This window comes from Podarcis cretensis (genome assembly GCF_951804945.1).
Source record: "Podarcis cretensis genome assembly, chromosome: 12".
Taxonomy (NCBI): domain Eukaryota; kingdom Metazoa; phylum Chordata; class Lepidosauria; order Squamata; family Lacertidae; genus Podarcis; species Podarcis cretensis.
This window is the reverse complement of record NC_137181.1, coordinates 9,097,611-9,118,010: the sequence shown is the minus strand read 5'-3', so window position 1 is coordinate 9,118,010 and position 20,400 is coordinate 9,097,611. Positions and strand designations below refer to the sequence as shown.

At 46.6% G+C, this 20,400-nt stretch overlaps 1 protein-coding gene across 1 annotated transcript; it reads left to right on the top strand.

Moving 5' to 3' along the window:
- Positions 1–1,927: 1,927 nt before the first annotated feature.
- ACAA1 (acetyl-CoA acyltransferase 1) lies at positions 1,928–19,904 on the top strand. Its single transcript, XM_079947119.1, has 12 exons — positions 1,928–2,144; positions 3,452–3,545; positions 3,771–3,828; positions 5,219–5,298; positions 6,283–6,325; positions 10,449–10,547; positions 11,625–11,705; positions 13,503–13,693; positions 15,435–15,614; positions 16,222–16,277; positions 17,906–18,051; positions 19,320–19,904. The coding sequence occupies exons 1-12, from the start codon at positions 1,956–1,958 to the stop codon at positions 19,393–19,395; spliced, it is 1,293 nt and encodes a 430-aa protein (XP_079803245.1). The 5' UTR covers positions 1,928–1,955; the 3' UTR covers positions 19,396–19,904.
- Positions 19,905–20,400: the final 496 nt, after the last annotated feature.

The following is a 20,400-nucleotide window of genomic DNA, read 5'->3' as shown; positions in this document are numbered from 1 at the left end:
AGTACTGCGCATGCCCGGGACGCAGGTGGCGCTGTGGGTTAAAGCCTCAGCGCCTAGGGCTTGCCGATCGAAAGGTCGGCGGTTCGAATCCCTGCGGCGGGGTGCGCTCCCGCTGCTCGGTCCCAGCGCCTGCCAACCTAGCAGTTCGAAAGCACCTCCGGGTGCAAGTAGATAAATAGGGACCGCTTACCAGCGGGAACAAAGGTCCGTATAGTTAAAGCTATGGTTTTCCCGTAGTGATGTATGGAAGTGAGAGCTGGACCATAAAGAAGGCTGATCGCCGAAGAATTGATGCTTTTGAATTCTGGTGCTGGAGGAGACTCTTGAGAGTCCCATGGACTGCAAGAAGATCAAACCTCTCCATTCTGAAGGAAATCAGCCCTGAGTGCTCACTGGAAGGGCAGATCCTGAAGCTGAGGCTCCAAGACTTTGGCCACCCCTGGAGAAGACCCTGATGTTGGGAAAGATGGAGGGCACAAGGAGAAGGGGGCGACAGAGGACGAGATGGTTGGATAGTGTTTTCGAGGTTACCAGCATGAGTCTGACCAAGCTGCGGGGGGCAGTGGAGGACAGGAGTGCCTGGCGTTCTCTGGTCCAGGGGGTCACGAAGAGTCGGACACGACTAAACGACTAAACAACAAACAACAACAACCAGCGGGAAGGTAAACGGCGTTTCCGTGTGCGGCTCTGGCTCGCCAGAGCAGCGATGTCACGCTGGCCACGTGACCCGGAAGTGTCTCCGGACAGCGCTGGCCCCTGGCCTCTTAAGTGAGATGGGCGCACAACCCCAGAGTCTGTCAAGACTGGCCCGTACGGGCAGGGGTACCTTTACCTTTACCTTACTGTGCATGCCAGGTGTCCCCCCCCTCCTATATCTGTGCATCTGCTTCTCCCTGACCCTTGCACCCGCCCCTACTGAAACTCATTTTGGTTCACTTCAGCCCAGTCCTCCAATCTGTCAAACTCCCGATTCTGCCTTCAGGGACGTGGATTGAGAGAATGGTTCAGGTCCCCGCGCGACTCTTGGACGTTTTCCTACTTCTATAGCGCTGCTCTCACGCTGCCTGTGGCAAGATGGCGCCCAGAGCCGGAGGGCGATTGGGAAGCCGCGGGGCTCCTCCCAGCATGCAATACGTGCGCAAAGGGGGCGTGGCATCTCTGCCTCCCTCACCAGCCCGCTCAGCTGAGAGGAGGAAAGAGGCGCCTCCCGGCATGCATCGCGCAGGGGGCGTGGCTCCGCGGTTCTGCCTCAGAGGAGCAGCAGCGAGGCGCCTCCCGGCATGCAGTACGCGCGGGGGGGGGGCGTGGCGCTCTCTGCGTCTCTCACCAGCCCGCCCAACTGAGGGGAGGAACAAGGCGATTCCCGGCATGCAATACGTGGGCAGGGGGCGTGGCGTTCTCTGCCTCTCATCTTGCCCGCCCAACTCAGTGGGAGGAACAAGTTGCTTCCCGGCATGCAGTGCGCGGGGGGGGGCGTGGCGTTCTCTGCCTCTCATCTTGCCCGCCCAACTGAGGGGGAGGAACAAGTTGCTTCCCGGCATGCAGTGCGCGGGGGGGGGCGTGGCGTTCTCTGCCTCTCATCTTGCCCGCCCAACTGAGGGGGAGGAACAAGTTGCTTCCCGGCATGCAGTGCGCGCGGGGGGCGTGGCGTTCTCTGCCTCTCATCTTGCCCGCCCAACTGAGGGGAGGAACATGTTGCTTCCCGGCATGCAGTGCGCGGCGGGGGGCGTGGCGTTCTCTGCCTCTCATCTTGCCCGCCCAACTGAGGGGGAGGAACAAGTTGCTTCCCGGCATGCAGTGCGCGGGGGGGGGGCGTGGCGTTCTGTGCCTCTATCACCTGCCCTCCCAGCTGAGGGGAGGAGCGAGACGCCTCCCGGCATGCAGCGCGCGGGGGGGCGTGGCTCTCCGGGGCTGCCTCACCTGCCCAGTCGAGGGGCGGCGCAGAGCGGAGGAGGATGCAGCGGCTGCAGGTGGTTGTCGGGCACCTGTCCGGGGCCGGGAGCGGCCGGCCAGCCTCGTTGCGGCCCAGTCCCTGCCTGGGCTACTCTGGGGCCGCCCTCTCGACGGCGGCTGCCCCGGAGGATGTGGTGGTGGTCCACGGGCGGAGGACGCCCATCGCCAAGGCCAAGAGGGGCGGCTTCAAGGTAGTGGGCGAAGCGAGCAGGTGGGGCGGAGAGGGAGGCGCAGGTGGGGGCGGCCCAGGCGATCCTTTTATGTTCTCTGCATTTTCAATAAGTTTTTTTTTATATATATTTTATTTTTTTACAATATTTTATTAAGTTTTATCAAAGAAAAACACAAAATAATATAAACATACAAAAAACATCAGAATACAATAAAAACAAGCAATTAACATATAAGAATAAAAAGAAAAAAGAAAAAGAAAAAATTAAAACACTAAAAGAGAATTCAGAAAGTTAAAAAAGAAAATCCCTCTCTTTAATTTCTTACCATTCATAAACCTATTTTCTTCGCTTCCTCTCACCCCCCTTTCTTGTATTCCAATTTGAAATTAATTAGCAAATTCCTTCTTGTTAATTTTAGCCTTAATTATCTTTCTTCACATATTGTTTGTTCCTGATTTTTGTAATATCTATCCCTTCTTTCATATTCTTATTTTACCTTTTTTACTAGAACCCATTCATTTCATTTCATAAAAAAAACCTCACTGAATAGGTTTTTTTTTAATCGTTCACAGTTCAGTTCATTAATTAATAATATTATTTCAAAAACGATTACCTTTTTATGTGCTTTTAGGTTTTTTTTGCCTTTTATCTTAGAAGCATAAAATAGAGGTGGGAGGGTCATCCAGTCCAAGCCCCTGTCAACCAGATCAGACGTGATAGGCGTAAACTACTTTTTGTGGCTGGGAAAAGGAGACTGGGAGGGGTGTGTGGAAAAGAGAGAAATAGAATTGTAGAAGGGGCCATGAGGGTCATCTAGTCCAACCCTTTTTTCTTCAATATGGGGCTTGAACCCACAGCCCTAAGGTTAAGAGTTTCACACTCTTAATGACTGAGCTATCCCAGCAAAAATGAACTGACCCCCAGAGCAAACACAGTGTCCGAAGTGGTTCCTTGACTGGCTCTCTCTTTATTAAGCTACCCAACAGATTACAGATTAATTTGTTGCAAGCCACCTTGAGGCCTGGTCCAGGGGTGCAGGTGGGATATAAGTAAACATTTGACAGATTTAGTGTACTGCTTTTCCGCAACAAACTATGCCCAAACAACAGAATACAGAGCATTGGAAATACAATTGTGCAAAGTACATGACATGCCAGTAAACTCAAAAGTGGCAAAAATGAGCATTTTGGCAGATGCCGAATGAATTCTATGCTACAAAAAGTAATTTTTTAAAAAGAATAAAGGTTTAAGTACATAGTTACATAGCAAAGCCCTTAGTGTGGGAAACACGCAAGAAAACAGTTTTCTGTTACTTCCCCATCTAGGAAACTACACCTGATGAACTTCTTGCTGCAGTCATGACAGCTGTCCTTAAAGACCTAAATCTAAGCCCCGAGAAGCTGGGAGATATCTGTGTAGGTGAGTAACTTATTTTGAAGTTGCATCGCTGTACATATTTCTGTTTCTGCCCCAGTTGTAACTGTAAATTTGCTAACCTGGTGCTGTGGATTGATTGAGACTTCCTGTCTGGCAAATGGGCTGTCATCTTCTTCTTAAATGCTGAATTGTGCCTTCTTAAAATTAAATCTGGAGATGGCATCTGAACTGCAGATAACAAAAGCAGATTAATCTCTTTGCACCTAGGAAATGTTCTTCAACCTGGAGCTGGAGCTTTAGTGGCGAGGATTGGACAGTTTCTAAGGTGAACTTTGCTATTTAACACTCTTGATACCAGATAAGAAACAGGATAGAGATTGGGGCTGCCAGCTTTGGCTAATGTTTGAGAGTGCAGAAGGAGTATTGCTGGTTTGTCCTACTTTTGTGAACTTTGCCATGCATTGTGGGGCAGATAGGAGGTGTGGTGATAACTATCTCAGGTTTTCCACATGCCAAGAGAAAAATAGCAAGGCAGGGGAGGAGGAATACTAGGTGAGATGAAACTTGATAGCCACTCCACTGGCTAAGGAACAAGTGTTAGTAACTTAAGTAATTCCAAGCTGGCTTAAAAGAGGCTAAGAAAAAGTGGTGTGATGGTTTAGGGATGTGCTGCTCTCTGTTTTGCCACCCCCCAACACAGGTGAGGCCTATAATGTGTACTTCACCTGTCTTTAAGAGGTTGCACTTTAGAAAGAAAGATACGAGCAGATGGCTTTTCACTTAGATAATTGAGTGCTTACTCATAAAAAGTGACAACAAGCATCTCTTCTGGCATCTCACAGTCTGTTAACGTAGCTCTTACTGTCCTGTGTCTCCATCAGAGTTTTTTTTGCCTCTGGTCTTGATGAAAGTTTATGCATCACAATTAAGTTTGTAACTCGCCCTTCAGTGCAGAGGTTCCCAGGACAACAAACAACAGTATGTTAAAATACAGCACATCACTAGGATACAGAAACATGCATGTATCCAGAACAGCGTTTGGTAATATTTTGGAAAATACTTTGCAAAATAGTTCAGTCAGGACATGGTGATTAAGTCAGAGTCACATTCTGCATGCTGGTTTGCTATGCTTTCCCACCTCCCCAAGGCAGTTTGTGGTGGATCAGTGTTCTTCACTTTCTAGGGGCTTTTGAGTCAGCTGTAGCAGAGTTTATGTGCATTGCATGCCAAAGGTACAGTCCTACACATCTCCAGATAGGAAAATACACCTGTCTGACACCCTGGAAATCTGCTGCCCATCAGATGTGGGGAACATTTGGCCCTCCAGCTGTTGATAAACCTAACGCCAGCAAGCATGGGTAATGGCCAGGGATGGTGAGAATTGTATTTCAGCAACATATGGAAGGCTAAAGGTTCTGCACATTTGGCATAGATGATACAAAGCTAGATGGTCCAATAGTCGGACTTGGTATAAGTCAGATTTCTTGAACTATAATGTATAGACTGTAATCCCCCAAACTACACCAGATCCTTAGTCCTACTATTTTCAGTGCGACTAAGGAGTCTTTAAGTGGCTGGAATAGCTTATGTATCTTGCTCTCAGCATAAATAGACCCTCAAAAGAATGACTCTATCCCTCTAAATTGACATCTCTGAGATGGGCTTCCAACTTTGTTTCTGTGCTAATGAATCATTTTGCTTGTGTCTTGTTTCAGTGGCATTCCAGAGACTGTACCAATATCATGCGTTAACAGGCAGTGCTCATCTGGGTTGCAGGCTCTGATCAATATAGCTGGTAAGAAAGGGGCTGATAACTGGGCTTCATGGCAAAAAGACATGAAAATTCTGCATTCCAAGTAAATTCTGCATTTCAGTAATTCTGATATGGTGTTCCTGTTAAGCATGGAATTTTCCTACTTTGTATCTTTGATCAATAGTTTTAAGTTTTGCAGAGTCTGGATGTGTGGTATAATGTGATTGATGTGTATAAAGGAATATATTGAGGCTGGGAGGAGAGGCACCAGTAGCAATACAGGATACAGAAGTTGTCTCCTTCCCCCACAAATATTTTTGCAGGCATTGCATGCACGATTTCAAATACAATTTCACATTTAAGAACTTAGGACAAACCCCCAGATTCTCAGGAATCTGTATATTGTAGCAAATAAGGAGCTTGCCTCAAAATTCTGCGCTTGTGGGTTTTCAGAGGCCTGGTTAGTCTTGGAGCTTTTGAAAGTCCTGACCAAAGCAGGTGTCAGCTTGACATGTGAAGCTTTAAATTCCTGGAGCTGAACTTCCTGTGCAGTTTGTATATTGATTCCTGTTGATAGATGGAGTTAAGATTCCAATAAGTTTCTTTCCATGAAGATCTGGGCGTGTTCATTATTATTTTTTACATTTCTGTACTGCCCTTCAGCCAAGGATCACAGGGCAGCTTAGAATACAAACACAAAAATACATACCATAAAAACAAACAAAGCCCCCCCCCCCTTTAAAAGGCTATAGATTGTTTAATTAGCCAGAGGTCTGGGAGAAGAGGAATGTTTTTGCCTGGTGCCTAAAGATATATAATGAAGGCACCAGAAGAGGCTCCTTGTAGTTAGTAGCTAAAGGAATCAACTTTACTGAGATTTGTAAATTCTTCATAACATTAACCAGGTTGGAGAATAAGTGAAGTGTTTTAGTTCCCAGAATATGTAATCCCCTCTATCTGTGCAATATTGGTGAGAGGGGGTGCTCACCAAGGTTGATCTTAAATTATTGCTTGTTTTATTTGTAGGTGGCATCAGAAATGGAGCTTACGACATGGGCTTGGCCTGTGGGTAAGATGAGTCTTTCCACGAGCATCCCTTGCTAGTCTGTAACCTCAGTCATGTTCTCTTCACAGATCATATAGTATTTTATCGAGTGAGGCAGCTGGTACAGAAGGGGGAGCTTTTTTCATTCTGGCGTTTTAGGAATGTAAAAACACCCGTATCCATTATGGAAACTGGTGGGTCTGATGCAACTTCCACTTTAATTCGATTTATAATTTACTTGGGGCGGTTCTGACATTTACCTCATTCACGTTCTACTTAATCCTATTTACATTCTTCCCCATTGAAACTTGTGGTTTGAATCCTGGCCTTACAGGTATTACAATTCACTGTGTGTCTTATGAAAATCAGTAGGATAGTCAGTAGCACAGATATCTTCCATCTGCTAATCCTGTTCTTGGGATTAAGTCCTAGGTTTTTCCAGGGTGCTGTAGAGCACAAGTTGCTACTCAATTGCCTCTCAAGTACCTATGGCAGTTCATAGCAGGGATAATGAGTCTGTGTCGTCTTCGAAGTCATGTGGCTACCAGTAGTAGTTTGTCAGACATCCAACTTGCAGCACCTCTTTCCTCTCCCATTATTTCTATGACTACCTGTTCAAACAGTCCCACAACAGTAGCCTACAGAGAGGCTCTTCCAGAAAGCTCGAGGGATCCGTGTATCCTTCCAGCCTCCACGCATTCCACATGTGGTGTGGCTGAAGTTTTTTAGCAGTAACAGGCAGACGTTTTAAGTCCACGTGGTTTTACAACCTCTGTAAAAAAACCATTTAAATCAGACTGCAATAAACTTGCATGCTCTTGAACTGTGTGCATCTGTATTGTGCACCGTGAATATTCTAAAACATTTAGTTTTAAAGTTGGTTTTATGTAGGCAGGGTGGTGCAGTTTCATTGTGGGGCTTGGCTTAAACTTCTACTTCAGCTGTAAACCCCTAAGAGGTCTTTGGCAAATAACTCTCTTCTTCAGTTCCACTTCTGTGAAATGGCAGGTTGTTACAGGGTCAAAATGGCCCTTATACTAGTGTAAGAGATGAACCCATGAAGCGCTGTACTCAAGCTTCTTAGGTTTTACTCTCTGAAAATAAGTGTGGTATTCAAGTGGGTGTGGTATTCAGACCTAGTGTAGGCCTCCTAGTCCTGAGCTTGCTGGTTGAGGTCATTCTTCAGACTCCGTTTTCAGTCCAGTTTCGCAGGGCCTTTTGAAAGTGGGCTGCTTGCATTCTTTGGAGGTCCAAGTGCTGCCACACACAATTTCCTGATTATAGTGTAAAAGCCATTCCTGTGGGAGAATGTTTACATGTTTCAGCTTTATACTGCTTAGGATCACACCCTTGTTATAATCTAGGCTTTGTAGCTTGGTCTTAATTTTGCAATGACATGTGTTGCGAAAGCATAGCTTGCAAATGCTAGGCCAGAAAAATGTAGGACAGGCTGATCTGGGATTCTGAAACCGAGCGCTCTGACCTTCAGTTCCTGTTGAGCAATGCAGGCCAAGTGTTGCCACTTTTAAAAACTCTGTAGAGAATTGCTGTGGCTAACCTACCGGCCTGCCTGGCAACATTGATCTGTTGTTTAATGCTATCAAGAGTTTAAAGTGTAGCCAAGAACTGCTCTTGCATCTGTACAGATTTCAGAACTGTTGACTTGGCAAATATGCTGCCCTTACAAATAAAAAGTGGTAGTTGATTCTTGTGAGCTGTAAACCTTTTGGTATCTTCTGGTCTGGGGCTGAAAATTGACACTGCGGACATTAAAAACCTGCTCTTTGGAAAATCCATGGCTTCATCGGGTGGCTTATTAGTTTTGTGGAGGCTGTTTGGCAACCAACCTTGAACCATGGACTATTTAGTCTGACTTCTAAGACTTTGGGCTGATGGCTGTCATAAAATCCTGCACAGCTTCTCTTGCTAAATACGTATTTTAATATTGCATGTAGGAGCATTTCAGAAAATAATGCAAACAGTCTGTACCCCAGCTGGTACATAGTAAGATCTGAAGGCACCTAAGATCTTTAATGCTATCCTGCTATCCTTCAACACACTGTTGCTTGGAAATGATTTCAATAGGATCCTTCAGAGTTAATATAAATATAACTGAGGCGTCACAGTCTTTTTCAGAGTTCTGACCTGATAGCATAGGATAGCTTTCCTCAACCTGGTTGCTCCCCTAATGTTTTGGACTTTGGCTCCCATCAGGTCCAGCAAGCATTTTTAATGAGTATGGGATGTTATGTGTTAATAGTCCAAAATGTTTAGAGGGCACCAATCCAAGGAAGGCTGGCAGAGATTGATACCGTTAGAGTGAAGTAGCATATTATATATGTCTACCTGGAAGTAGTCCAGTTGGGGTTTACTCTCTGGTAAGTGGATATAAGGAGGGACGCGGGTGGCGCTGTGGGTTAAACCACAGAGCCTACGACTTGCCGATCAGAAGGTCAGCGGTTCGAATCCCCGCGACGGGGTGAGCTCCCATTGCTCAGTCCCTGCTCCTGCCAACCTAGCAGTTCGAAAGCATGTCAAAGTGCAAGTAGATAAATAGGTACCGCTCCGGCGGGAAGGTAAACGGCATTTCCGTGTGCTGCTCTGGTTTGCCAGAAGCGGCTTAGTCGTGCTAGCGACATGACCTGGAAGCTGTATGCCAGCTCCCTCGACCAATAAAGCAAGATACCGTATTTTTCGCTCTATAACACGCACCTGACCATAACACGCACGTAGTTTTTAGAGGAGGAAAACAAGAAAAAAAATATTCTAAACGAAACAGTGGATGTACGATTTTTGTGGTTCATGCTGTGGCCACAGACGTGATCTGACGGTGAGTTTGGGGTAGCCGAATGCAAAAATCCTGAGGATCCACGTAGATCCATGCTTTGTAACCACGTTTTTGCGCCATTGCAGCCCCATGAAACAGTGCGTGCGTGTGTGTTTTTTGGTGCAGGCTGCTATGTGGTCTGATGGTGAACTTGGGGTGACCCAGTGCAAAAATCCTGAGGATCCATGTGGATCCGTGCTTTGTAACCACGTTTTAAGTGGGGAGGGAAGGAAAAGCATTCAAGGGACAAGGAACACGCGTGGGGTGTGTGGAGAAGGATGCTGCTAATAATGCAGAAGAGGGGTTTAAGGGAAGAAGGAGCTTGTGTGGGGTGTGTGGAAAATGAGCTTTTTGGTGAGCTGAGGGGGGAGGGAAAGAGCACTGTTGCTTTAAAGGAGCCAACCGGACAGCAGCCACTTACAGCAGTGTAAGCAGCACCTTTGCTCCTTCTCTCCCTCTTTGCTGCTTTACGCAGCTAATGGCGAATCCCCTGCAACCCAAGTCCTGCTCAGCGGATCAGCTGAGACGCTGGGAGAATCGTAATTTCCCCCTCTCCCTCATCCCGTGCCCTCCTGTCCCCAGCAGCCTTTTTAAAAACTTTGTTACTGCTTTTCACTGCGCTCGTGGCTCAGAGCCTTCCTGCGCCCTGCCGTCCCTCTGCAGCCTCATTGCTCCGTTTAGAGAGCGCACGGACCTTTGCTAGCTGAGGCTGCAGCAGCTGTTGCTGGCTACGCAGCGCTTTTTCCGGCTCGCTATGGCTCCCGTCTGTCCCTCCTCGCGTGTAAGCGGCTGCTGCCCGCTTTGCTGCCATGGCTCTCCTTCTCTCCCTCCTCCTCAGCTCCTCCTCCCCCTCCTCCTGGCTGTAAACCAATCAAAGCTAGAGCCGTGCAGAGCCCTGCAAGCGACTCCCGCTTTGCTTGACTGACGGCAGCCATGGCTCCGGTCGAGTGCATTCGCTCCGTAACACGCACAGGCATTTCCCCTTACTTTCTAGGAGCAAAAAAGTGCGTGTTTTGGAGCGAAAATTACGGTAAGTGCCGCAACCCCAGAGTCGGCCACGACTGGACTTAATGGTCGGGGGTCCCTTTACCTTTACCCTTTAAGTGGGTATAAGACTGCTGCTTCAAGTGATTTTTCCAGATGGTCCAACAGGCAAAATATATGTAGGCAGCGAATTCATATCTTGATTATGTGCTATATATTTATTTAGGTGTTCTTACGAAAGCAGTTAGATACTTGACTCTTTTCCTGACCCCTATATGGTTCTTTCATACAAATGATGTTCGCAAAAGCATTTCTATCTCTCTGTTTTTCCTCCAGAGTGGAAAGCATGTCTCTGCGTACTGTCGGGAATCCTGGGGACGTCAGTTCTCGTATGATGGACAACAGCAACGCCAGAGATTGTCTTATCCCAATGGGGTAGGTGTCTTTATCTCTTCTTATGGTTTTAGGGGGGCTTTCTTGATGCTACTTTCCATCTAAGTGAGTTTCTGAGAAATTGTTCATTGTCAGGTTTCTGGTAAAGCTGATGAATGATGCTGGAGGCAAGTAAAAGGCATACAGCAAACATAACAGCAACTTGTGTACACACAGCAATAAAAAGTCAAAGTTTGCATGGAAGTTATGCATTTTGTATAATAAGTTGAGCAAACTCATCTGTTTTCTTTGCTTGCCATTGGAGTAAGTTGTTTAAAGAAAGCAAAGACATGGTTGGTATTTTCCCAACATTTTGGCAACTGTGTTTAGGCTACTCCAGTTCTTCTCTCTTTTTGCTATTGTTTTGTTGACTATAATTATTTTATTGCTATGATTTTTACTTGTAATTTAAGAATTTGTATTGTTTTCAATGCTTTATGCAAATTGTTTTGAGGTCACTTTGTTACAGAAAGCAGTACAGTGGTGCCTCGCAAGACGAAAAGAATCCGTTCCGCGATTCTCTTCGTCTAGCGGTTTTTTCGTCTTGCGAAGCAAGCCCATTGATGGCTTAGCGGATTAGCGCTATTAGCGGCTTTTAGCGGATAAGCGGCGGGGAAAAAGAGGGGGGGACGCAGGAACTCGCAAGACATTTTCGTCTTGCGAAGCAAGCCCATAGGAAATTCGTTTTGCGAAGCACCTCCAAAACGGAAAACTCTTTCGTCTAGTGAGTTTTCCGTCTTGCGAGGCATTCGTCTTGCGGGGCACCACTGTACTATAAAAGTGTTTAATAAATATGTCCTCTTTAGCCAGTTGGTCTTATTTTCCCTCCCCACTTCTTTTGATGTTTTTCATTGGGCATCGCTCACATATTTATAAGATTAGTCTATGAAGTGGAAACTTGCTTTTTTAATAATGAAAGTTGTGATTCTTGGGGTGGCAGATCCTGAGCATGCATGTTTCTGGACCCCCTGGTTCTTTTGAAAGTCGCATTGGTTCCACTGTTCCATCACTTTTCTTAGAGAGACAAATATGCTCTGAACCAGTGGATTAATCCACCTGATAACTAATCTGGTTTTTCAGAATAACCTCAGAGAATGTAGCTGAAAGGTTTAATGTCACCCGGAAAAAGCAAGATGCCTTTGCCTTGGCTTCTCAGCAAAAGTAAGTGGTTGCTTTTCTCCTCCAGCCCCCAAAGAAATCGACTTTGGTTCTTTCCCACTTAGAAGCTGCCTGCTTTCTGTCTCCTGCTTGCCACAGCCACTCCTTATGGTTCACCTGTGTCTATGCAAACACCAGCATCCCAGCGCAGCTTATTGAATCCAGCATTTCTTAGTACAGTCGTACCTTGGAAGTCAAACAGAATCCGTTCCAGAAGTCCATTCAACTTCCAAAACGTTCAGAAACCAATGCATGGCTTCTGATTGGCTGCAGGGAGCTCCTGCAGCCCATTGGAAGCTGTGGAAGCCCCGTCGGACGTTCGGCTTCCAAAAATCGTTCACAAACTGGAACCACTCACTTCCAGCGTTTGGGAGCCAAAATGTTCGAGAACTAAGCTGTTCGAAAACCAAGGTATGACTATACTATGTGGCTAGGGAAACCCACCCGGATGGGTGGGGTATAAGTAATAAATTATTATTCTTATTATGTTTTGGCTAATACAGCATTAAATCATGCTGTGTCATTCCTGCGAAATGACCTGTTTGGTTCAGTGGTTTATACAGGTTGCCTTCCTGCCTGATTATATAACATAGTGGCTCACAGCAGGGACTTTGCTTGTTGGTTGCGTGCCTAGTGTGTAGTTGGAGAAGTCGCTTCCAAGCCAAATGCCCTTTAGAACTTGGCCTTCCTCCCAGGGAATTCAAGGTTCAAGCCTTTCTCCTTGCCATTGCTATGGCACCACCAGTCATAGCAGTTCATGCATTCACACCCTCCCTCTTGCTTGCTTGCTTGCTCGCGCCTGGGGTGGGGTGTCTGATATGCATGGAGGGGAAATAATGTCTTCCTGCTCACCCCTTTCGCCTCAGTTTGACTTGTGTTCTGGTGGAAACTGCATTCACACCAATTCATTCCATTGGTCCTGCCAGCTCAGTAATAGCTACACTGAATCTGGCTCTCTTGGGCTTCAAGCATAGCTCTGTCCCAACTGTCCCAAGGACTTGGTAGGGACCTGGGCTTTGCTGCTGATCTAAGGCCTTTTCTGGTGTGTGTCAAACGTTGTGTGGCTTAGCTGGCTTGATTCATGCGGAGCTGCTAGCTCTGCAGGCACAGGAATGCAGTGCACCTACTCTCCAAATGTAAGATATTGTCACTTGGGTTTTGCAGCTCTGAGCCACTTAATTGAAGTCTTTCAGTTCTGCCTAGGAATACAAATGTTTTGTATTTTGCCTGGCATGAGCAGATGCTATGGTGCTAGCTTTGGCTTGTATGCAGAACATGGAAGGCAGTAATCTTAACGGATCAGTCTTTGCTGCAGGGTAGGACTGTAAAAGTTTGTAGACCTGTTTGTGTTTGCCTTAGGTTTGGGTGCAAACTTGTCATCCTGTCGGATGGAAGAGCTTTGTGGAACCTGTGCAGGCTCGAATGGTCAAGGATCATCTAATAAATTGCCATAGTTTAGCATCTCAAGTGCCAATGTTTGAGACTAGGAATAGAGTGTTTGTGTAAAGTCAGATCTACCTCAGTCTCACATAAAGAGCCTCACAAAACACCATTGAAATGAGCGGAAACCTTGCATTCAAATGGAAGGGGTCCCAAAGCAGCAAACATTGCTTGGACTCCTCTTAGAGCAAGCATGGACAACTCCTTCTGCTCCCTTCCTATGCTAACATAGGTGACGCCATTTAAATTCTTTCATACAGCTTTAGGAACACACACTCTTATTTTGTGGCTTCACCCTGTGCTTAGTACACAGCAAAGTTCTGAAAAACCTTGTTCAAATAAGTACATTTGTGGTTCCAGAGCAGCTCGAGCCCAGCAGATGGGGTGGTTTAAAGATGAGATTGTCCCGGTCACCACCACCTTCACGGATGACCAGGGCCAAGAGAAGACGATCACTGTGCTCCAAGATGAAGGGGTCAGGCCAAGCACCACGCTGGAGGGGTTGGCGAAGCTAAAGCCGGCCTTCAAGGAGAATGGCACTACGACTGCTGGCAAGTACCAGGAGCAGAGGCTGAATTAACAGGAGATGAAGCAGCTGTAACGTGTGCCAAGGAGTCTTCTCTATTTGCAGTTATGCACGTTGGTGAAACGTGCCAGTTCAGTCTCGTTGGTTTGGCTGTTATTTACGTAATGCTTAGTAGCTGCAAGATGCAAAGTGCTGTTAATAGCAAACGAAGAAAAACCAGTTTGAAATAATGAAGCCAGTGGTGACTTGCGTTTGGAAGGAGCCATAGCTCAGTGGTGGAATGCATAATTTACACTCCAGAGCAGGCATTCCCAAACTTGGGTTTCCAGCTGTTTTGGGGCTACAACTCCCATCATCCCTAGTTAGCCGGACCAGTGGTCAAGGATGATGGGAATTGTAGCTCAAAACAGCTGGAGACCCAAGCATCTCCATCTTAACAGGAAAGGCCACTGCCAGTCAGAGTAGACAATACTGGGTTGTGTGGGCAGATCATCTGACCTGGTACAGTGGTGTCTCGCAAGACGAAATTAATTCATTCTGCAAGTTTTTTCGTCTTGCGATTTTTTCGTCTTGCGAAGCACGGACTTTGGAAAAGCTTCAAAGTCTTCAAAAACCTCAAAAAAGGCTACCACACCGCATGCTATGAGTTGCTCCTCGAAATGAATGCACGGTTTCAAGAAAAAGGAAACAAACTTGCAAGACAAAGGAAACAAACTTGCAAGACGTTTCCGTCTTGCGAAGCAAGCCCATAGGGAAATTCGTCTTGCGAAGCAACTCAAAAAACGAAAAACTCTTTCGTTTTGTGAGTTTTTCGTCTTTCGAGGCATTCGTCTTGCGAGATACCACTGTATAAGGCACCTTTCTACCCATATTCTGTACTAGGTAGTTACTTTTATTACATTTAAGGAAACAGGTAAAATTGCTCTTAAACAGGTTATTAATGGTGGAAGTTTGTGTGCATGTTTGAAGCGGGGTTGTGAGAAAGAAATAGCGATATATTAGATGGGAAGGCATAGGAAACAATTCCTGAACATTGCAGAGTTTTGCAGCCAATGCAATTCTCAGTCAGTATCAGATTCTATACAAAATAAAAAAAAATCCTTCCAGTAGCACTTTAGAGACCAACTAAGTTTGTTATTGGAGCTTTCGTGTGCATGCACACAAAAGCTCCAATAACAAACTTAGTTGGTCTCTAAGGTGCTACTTCTGACCAAACTGTGGGAGGCAGTGGAAGACAGGAGTGCCTGGTGTGCTCTGGTCCATGGGGTCACGAAGAGTCGGACATGACTAAACGACTAAACAACAACAAAGGTGCTACTGGAAGGGATTTTTTTATTTTGTTTCAACTATGGCAGACCAACACGGCTACCTACCTGTATCAGATTCTATGATTCCCACATTGGGAGGCCAGCAAAAAAAAAAGGGGGGGGGGGAGTAAACAGTATATTGATCCTCTCTGAAGGCTGTTGGTTAGTCCTGCTCTGAATAGCTGCCAGCAGCACTGGTCACAGTAGCTGTAAACGAATCCTGATGTTGCTGGATTTCTGTGTCAAAGATCACCACTACAGGCAACAGAAACTCCTGTGACAACATTAAGTTAGGTCTGCAAATGGCTGGGAGCAGACATAGTCTGAATCTCCCCCACCCCTTTGGTAGAGTTGTGTCATAACTAACAGGTTTGTGCTGGGCTTGCCAGCATTCTGTGTAACTAAACCTGCCTCACAATGCTGAAACCTTGCCCTGGCGTGTGAAATCTCTTGCCACAGGTAATTCCAGCCAAGTTAGTGACGGCGCTGCTGCAGTTCTCCTGGCCAGACGTTCCAGAGCTTCCCAGCTGGGCCTTCCCATCCTCGGAGTGCTGAGGTCGTGTGCAATCGTTGGCGTTCCACCTGATGTCATGGGCATAGGACCAGCCTATGCCATTCCGGTGGCATTGGAAAAGGCTGGTAAGTTAATCTTGGGCCAGGGGTTGCCAGCTTTTGGGAGCCAATGGGCACATTTTGGACTTTGAGTAAGTGCTGTGGGCACCAGTCACAAAAGGGCTGCCGTGGAGCATGGAATGACACACATAATGGAGAGCGCATGGTCTTTGCCACTGTCCACCCCCCACCCAGAAAACCTGAGGCTTACAGTAGGAAGTCCACTATGTCCTACCGGTGGGGATCACAAATATTAATTTCATCAACACAAACTGTGGTGCCACTGATACCTAGTAACAGGGAGAATTCACCAGTAGCAGGAAAAGTACAAAAGGTGACTGTACTTCACTCATTCTCGTGGACAAACCTCACACAAACAAACCACGGACACACAAGCATCTCTAACTCTTGCCCACACACTTCACAGATATTTCTCCCTCTTTCTGCCCAAGTTCATTCTCTCTCTCTCCCCCCCCCCACCCCATATTCATATTTCCCTCCCATATCTTTTGGGGGGATGAGTCAAACACGGAAAGGGTGGAACAGGCTAATTTCACAATGAATTGCAACAGTGGTGTTACAAATATTAACTGGAAAGCCTTACTTTGGCATCTTCTCTCGCTCTAACCTGCAGGTTTGACTGTGAAAGATATTGACATATTTGAAATCAACGAGGCCTTTGCTAGTCAGGTGAGATTTGCCCATTTTGTTGCACTTCGTTTTTAAGGTGGGGTAGAGAGAAGCCCTTTTCTCTGTATTGGGACCAAATGGATTTAGGTTTTTTGCGGAGGTGATGGGCTTAGGCGAAAGCAAAAGGGCTTATCACTTCTCTTGCAATGCATGTGTATTAAAAGCTGTTGAATGGTTTCTTTAAATGTAAAGGTTCATCATTGTTCCACCCGATGTGTATGTCTTTAAGGGGCCAGAGCAAGGGCCAGAGCAAAATAACGAGACCCAGCTTTACAGCTGTGAAACACAGCAGGTGCTGCTGAGTTGTACTGGTTAAGGTGTGTCAGCATTTGGGTGCAGTATATAAGGAGCAGCACCTAGCTCTCCCATTACCCTGGGGGATGGGTTGGTGGTTGGGTCTGGTTTGTTGTTGATGTATTTAGTGTAAATGGAGTTTTTGTTTTTGTAATTAAAACCTTGTTTAAGTTATTTTTGAGTCCCTTTTTAATGCATGGTCTCCCCAGCAAGCTCCCTGTAGCGCTACCATACTGCAAATAGCCAACAAAAGCATCTTAGATAGATGAAAAATGCCAAAAAACAAGGGCTTTCTAGTCGCAATAATTAAGAGGTAGACCGCATTTAAGGTTCTCGTAGTCCCTGGATGATGGGCATCCAATCCCTCAGGCCCATACATAATAGTTCCTGTATGCCCCATTCTACATACGGCCTGGGCTGAAAGCGTGTGTGCCTATCCTTTATCAGGCTATTCTTTCTTCCTTGCAGCATCCCCTGCCATGGTCTCCCTTGATCTCACCCAACCGATTTGGCTTGAATTGGACTAGGGGGCTTTAAACAGTGGTGTTTCAGTGTTGTGTGAAACCAGTTTGCACAGCGTTGCTGCAATTCATCCACCCTTCGCTATGGAACCCCTTTCAGGGCACTGGAAGTGGCAGAGGCAGCGGCAGCAGTAGCACTGTGATTAGGGTGCAAGAATGGGTTTCACACAAGAGCTCTTTGCTGCCGTGAGAGTTTTAAGTGAAGGTCCACCCTCAGCATTGGGAACTGAACATCCTATTTGAATTAAACATGCTCCCCGCTTTTAATATTGTTAATTTGCACCAGGACCTTCAAGAAGTAGAATACCATTCCCTGTGGTGTTCACTTGGCAAGTGAAAGGAGGTGGACAGAACCCACATTCCCCTTCCCCCAGCTTTCTGTTTTGAGGAGACTGTGGAGTGGCTTAGTAGCAGCAGGTCCTCTAGGTTGGGAACTTCTTGGAAGTGCATTTATTTTTGCCACTCCAGGGATGCTTCTGCTAGTTGGGCTGGAGGAATAGGTTGGAGTGTCTCCCTTCCTCAGCACTCCTTGTACATCCCTCCCAAAGATTTGATATTTATAATGTGGTGTGAGTAGTAGAAATCTAGTGCATACAGTGGGGGTACTCATATTCCTTGGTCATGCCTTTATTCTCGTGTTCACCTAACTTGCTTCGTTACATGCAGAGACGAAGAAAACGGGAACAGGCAACTTGCGTAACTCTGTTTGGTTGCTTTAAAATGTTGAATCTCCTTAAGAAGTCTAAGGTGGGAGATTCAGATGTTGAGACCCCTGGCTAAGTGGAGGTAACACTGACTGTGGTGTTTCTGCAGGCTGTCTACTGCGTGGAGAAGCTTGGCATCCCCATGGAGAAGGTCAATCCTCTTGGTGGGGCCATTGCCTTAGGGCACCCTCTGGGCTGCACTGGGGCACGGCAGGTGGTCACTCTGCTCAACGAGCTGAAGCGTAGGGGGAAGAGGTGAGTGTGGAGTCACCTGCATTAACTCTTAACTTTGAAGTACCGTATTTTTCGCCCTATAGGATGCACTTCTTCCCCTCCAGAAATGAAGGGGAAATCTGGGTGCGTCCTATGGGGCGAATACAGGCTTTCGCTGAAGCTTGGTGAGAGGGGTCGTGCGCACCGACCCCTCTCGCTCTCCAGGCTTCAGGAAGACATCCGCAGCCCTGCGGGAGGTCCCGCAGGGATGTCTAGGCTGCGGATAGCAGCTTGCTTTCCGGAGCGTCGGGCGCCCTGAAGCAGAGCGCCCCGTGCGCTGGACAGACATCGGCCAGCCCCACAAGCTCGGGGGACAGCAGGGAGGCGCAGCGCCGCCATCCCGCTGTTCCCCGACCTGGTTCGGTTTCCCCGACCTGCTTTTGGGGGGGAAATAAAGGAAAAAAATTTTCCCTTTATTTCCCCCCAAAAAAACTAGGTGCGTCCTATGGGACGGAGCGTCCTATGGGATGAAAAATACGGTATATATTCATGCTGCATGTTGCTAAAGAAAGACATACTTTTTTATGCCCCTAGTGCTGGAGTGGGTTGCGTAGGTGGTTTCGCAACTGGAGAAACTTGTTCAGGAGTTACAACTATCTCAAAGCTCTCTTACGCAAGTTTTAACTGGCAGAAAGAAAAATGTAAGCCACATCAAAGGACTTTGTTACTGCGTGTGGCAATAATTCAAGTGTTTGTTGAGCTGTTGGTGTTAGTGCCTTTTGGGCCAACTTTTTGATTGGTCCCTGCCACTTCTCCTTAAACTTGCAGTCCAAGTGTACTGTTAGGTGTCCACTGCAGTAGAACCTATTTCTTTCTCCCTCCCCAAATCTCAGTAACAAATGATTTTGAAAGCAACTTCCCCTGATCATTGGATAGCCAAGATGTGCATGCTCTCGTTTTCTCTCATACACTGCTTTGGGTATGTCCAAGCAGTAAATCACACAGAGGCACATCAGACAGCCTCTGGGGTGAGTACTTCTGAATAAATCTAGCTCTTGCAGTACACAGTTTAGGTATATTGGGCTGGAGTATCTCAGGTGGCAGGAACTGCATTCAGCTGCCATTGTGCCACTTATTCCAGTTGTCACGTAGGGCAGAAGAGTTAGCTGGTTTTAGTCGGTGTTGCAAATTCTGACCTGTGTGACCATGAATCAGTGTATGAGTTCAAAAGTAGTCTGTTTCTAAAACCATGTCAGATGAAACTGGAGAATGCAAACAGAGTTAGGCACTAACTTGTCTCCTTCTTTCAGAGGATATGGTGTGGTCTCCATGTGCATTGGAACGGGGATGGGAGCAGCTGCAGTGTTCGAGTACCCTGGAAAGTGAACAGAACTCTGGCCTGCTTAACGGCTGGAAGTTTCCAGCACCTCCCCCCAAATGCTTCATGAATCGGTCCAATGAAAAGATGCTCAGGATGTAGCCCGCAGGTGGGATACACGCCACAGCGCTCTAGTTCAGTCGTCCCTCTTTGCAGCCTTCCAGCTAAATCTTGCACAGGGATGGCATGACAAGAGAGGCTTTGGGTAGGCAGGATGGGACTCAGTGTCATAAATCTTGACTTGTGGGGCAGAACAAGTTGAGTACCCCTTCCTGAGGGGAATTCTGCCTAAAGGGACTAATCGTGTATTTGGCAGCAGGCTCCAGTAGCACTGGCTTCTTCATTTAGCCAGCCTAACTCTGCGAGACAAGCGTCAGTCAGTAGAGGTCCTCTTAGGACTGACTGATAAAAGGTACAGGTTGATGTAGCGCTGTTGAAACAGAGGAGGGCTGTGGCTTTGCTTTGCTTAGGGAACGTCTATGGGAAGGTGACTTAATAATTAGAGTTCAAAAGCTTACTTTTGGTGGCTCCAAGTGCCCCCCCCCCCAGTGTCCCTCGGGTTAAGAACTTAATTCATTCTGGAGGTCCGTTCTTAACCCGAAACTGTTCTTAACCTGAAGCACCACTTTAGCTAATGGGGCCTCCAGCTGCTGCTGCGCTGCCAGAGCACGATTTTTGTTCTCGTCCTGAAGCAAAGTTCTTAACCTGAAGCACTATTTCTGGCTTAGCAGAGTCTTCAACCTGAAGCGTATGTAACCCGAGGTACCACTGTAACTCCTAAAACATTCCTGCCAATATTATGCCAGGTCAGAAGTTTACACTGATCATTAAGGATTTTAACCAATTAATTAAATTTCATTAATGAAAACCTCAGTATAGCTGCCTTTGCGAGACACCTAGTGTCAGAACCTGAGCCTTTAATAGCAACTAAATAATAAAATTTTCTAATAACTACTGCTTTCTAGTCCTGATTTATAAAAATGGAACAGCTCGCCTATCTTAGGATCTTACTA

What these genes read in the sequence shown, in the direction of transcription:
- ACAA1 (XM_079947119.1), top strand. Translation starts at nt 1,956, where the DNA reads ATGCAGCGGCTGCAGGTGGTTGTCGGGCACCTGTCCGGGGCCGGGAGC. An exon ending in GAATGGCACTACGACTGCTG is followed by an intron (nt 13,694 to 15,434) that starts GCAAGTACCAGG and finishes CTCTTGCCACAG; the next exon opens with GTAATTCCAGCCAAGTTAGT. An exon ending in GGTGGCATTGGAAAAGGCTG is followed by an intron (nt 15,615 to 16,221) that starts GTAAGTTAATCT and finishes TCTAACCTGCAG; the next exon opens with GTTTGACTGTGAAAGATATT.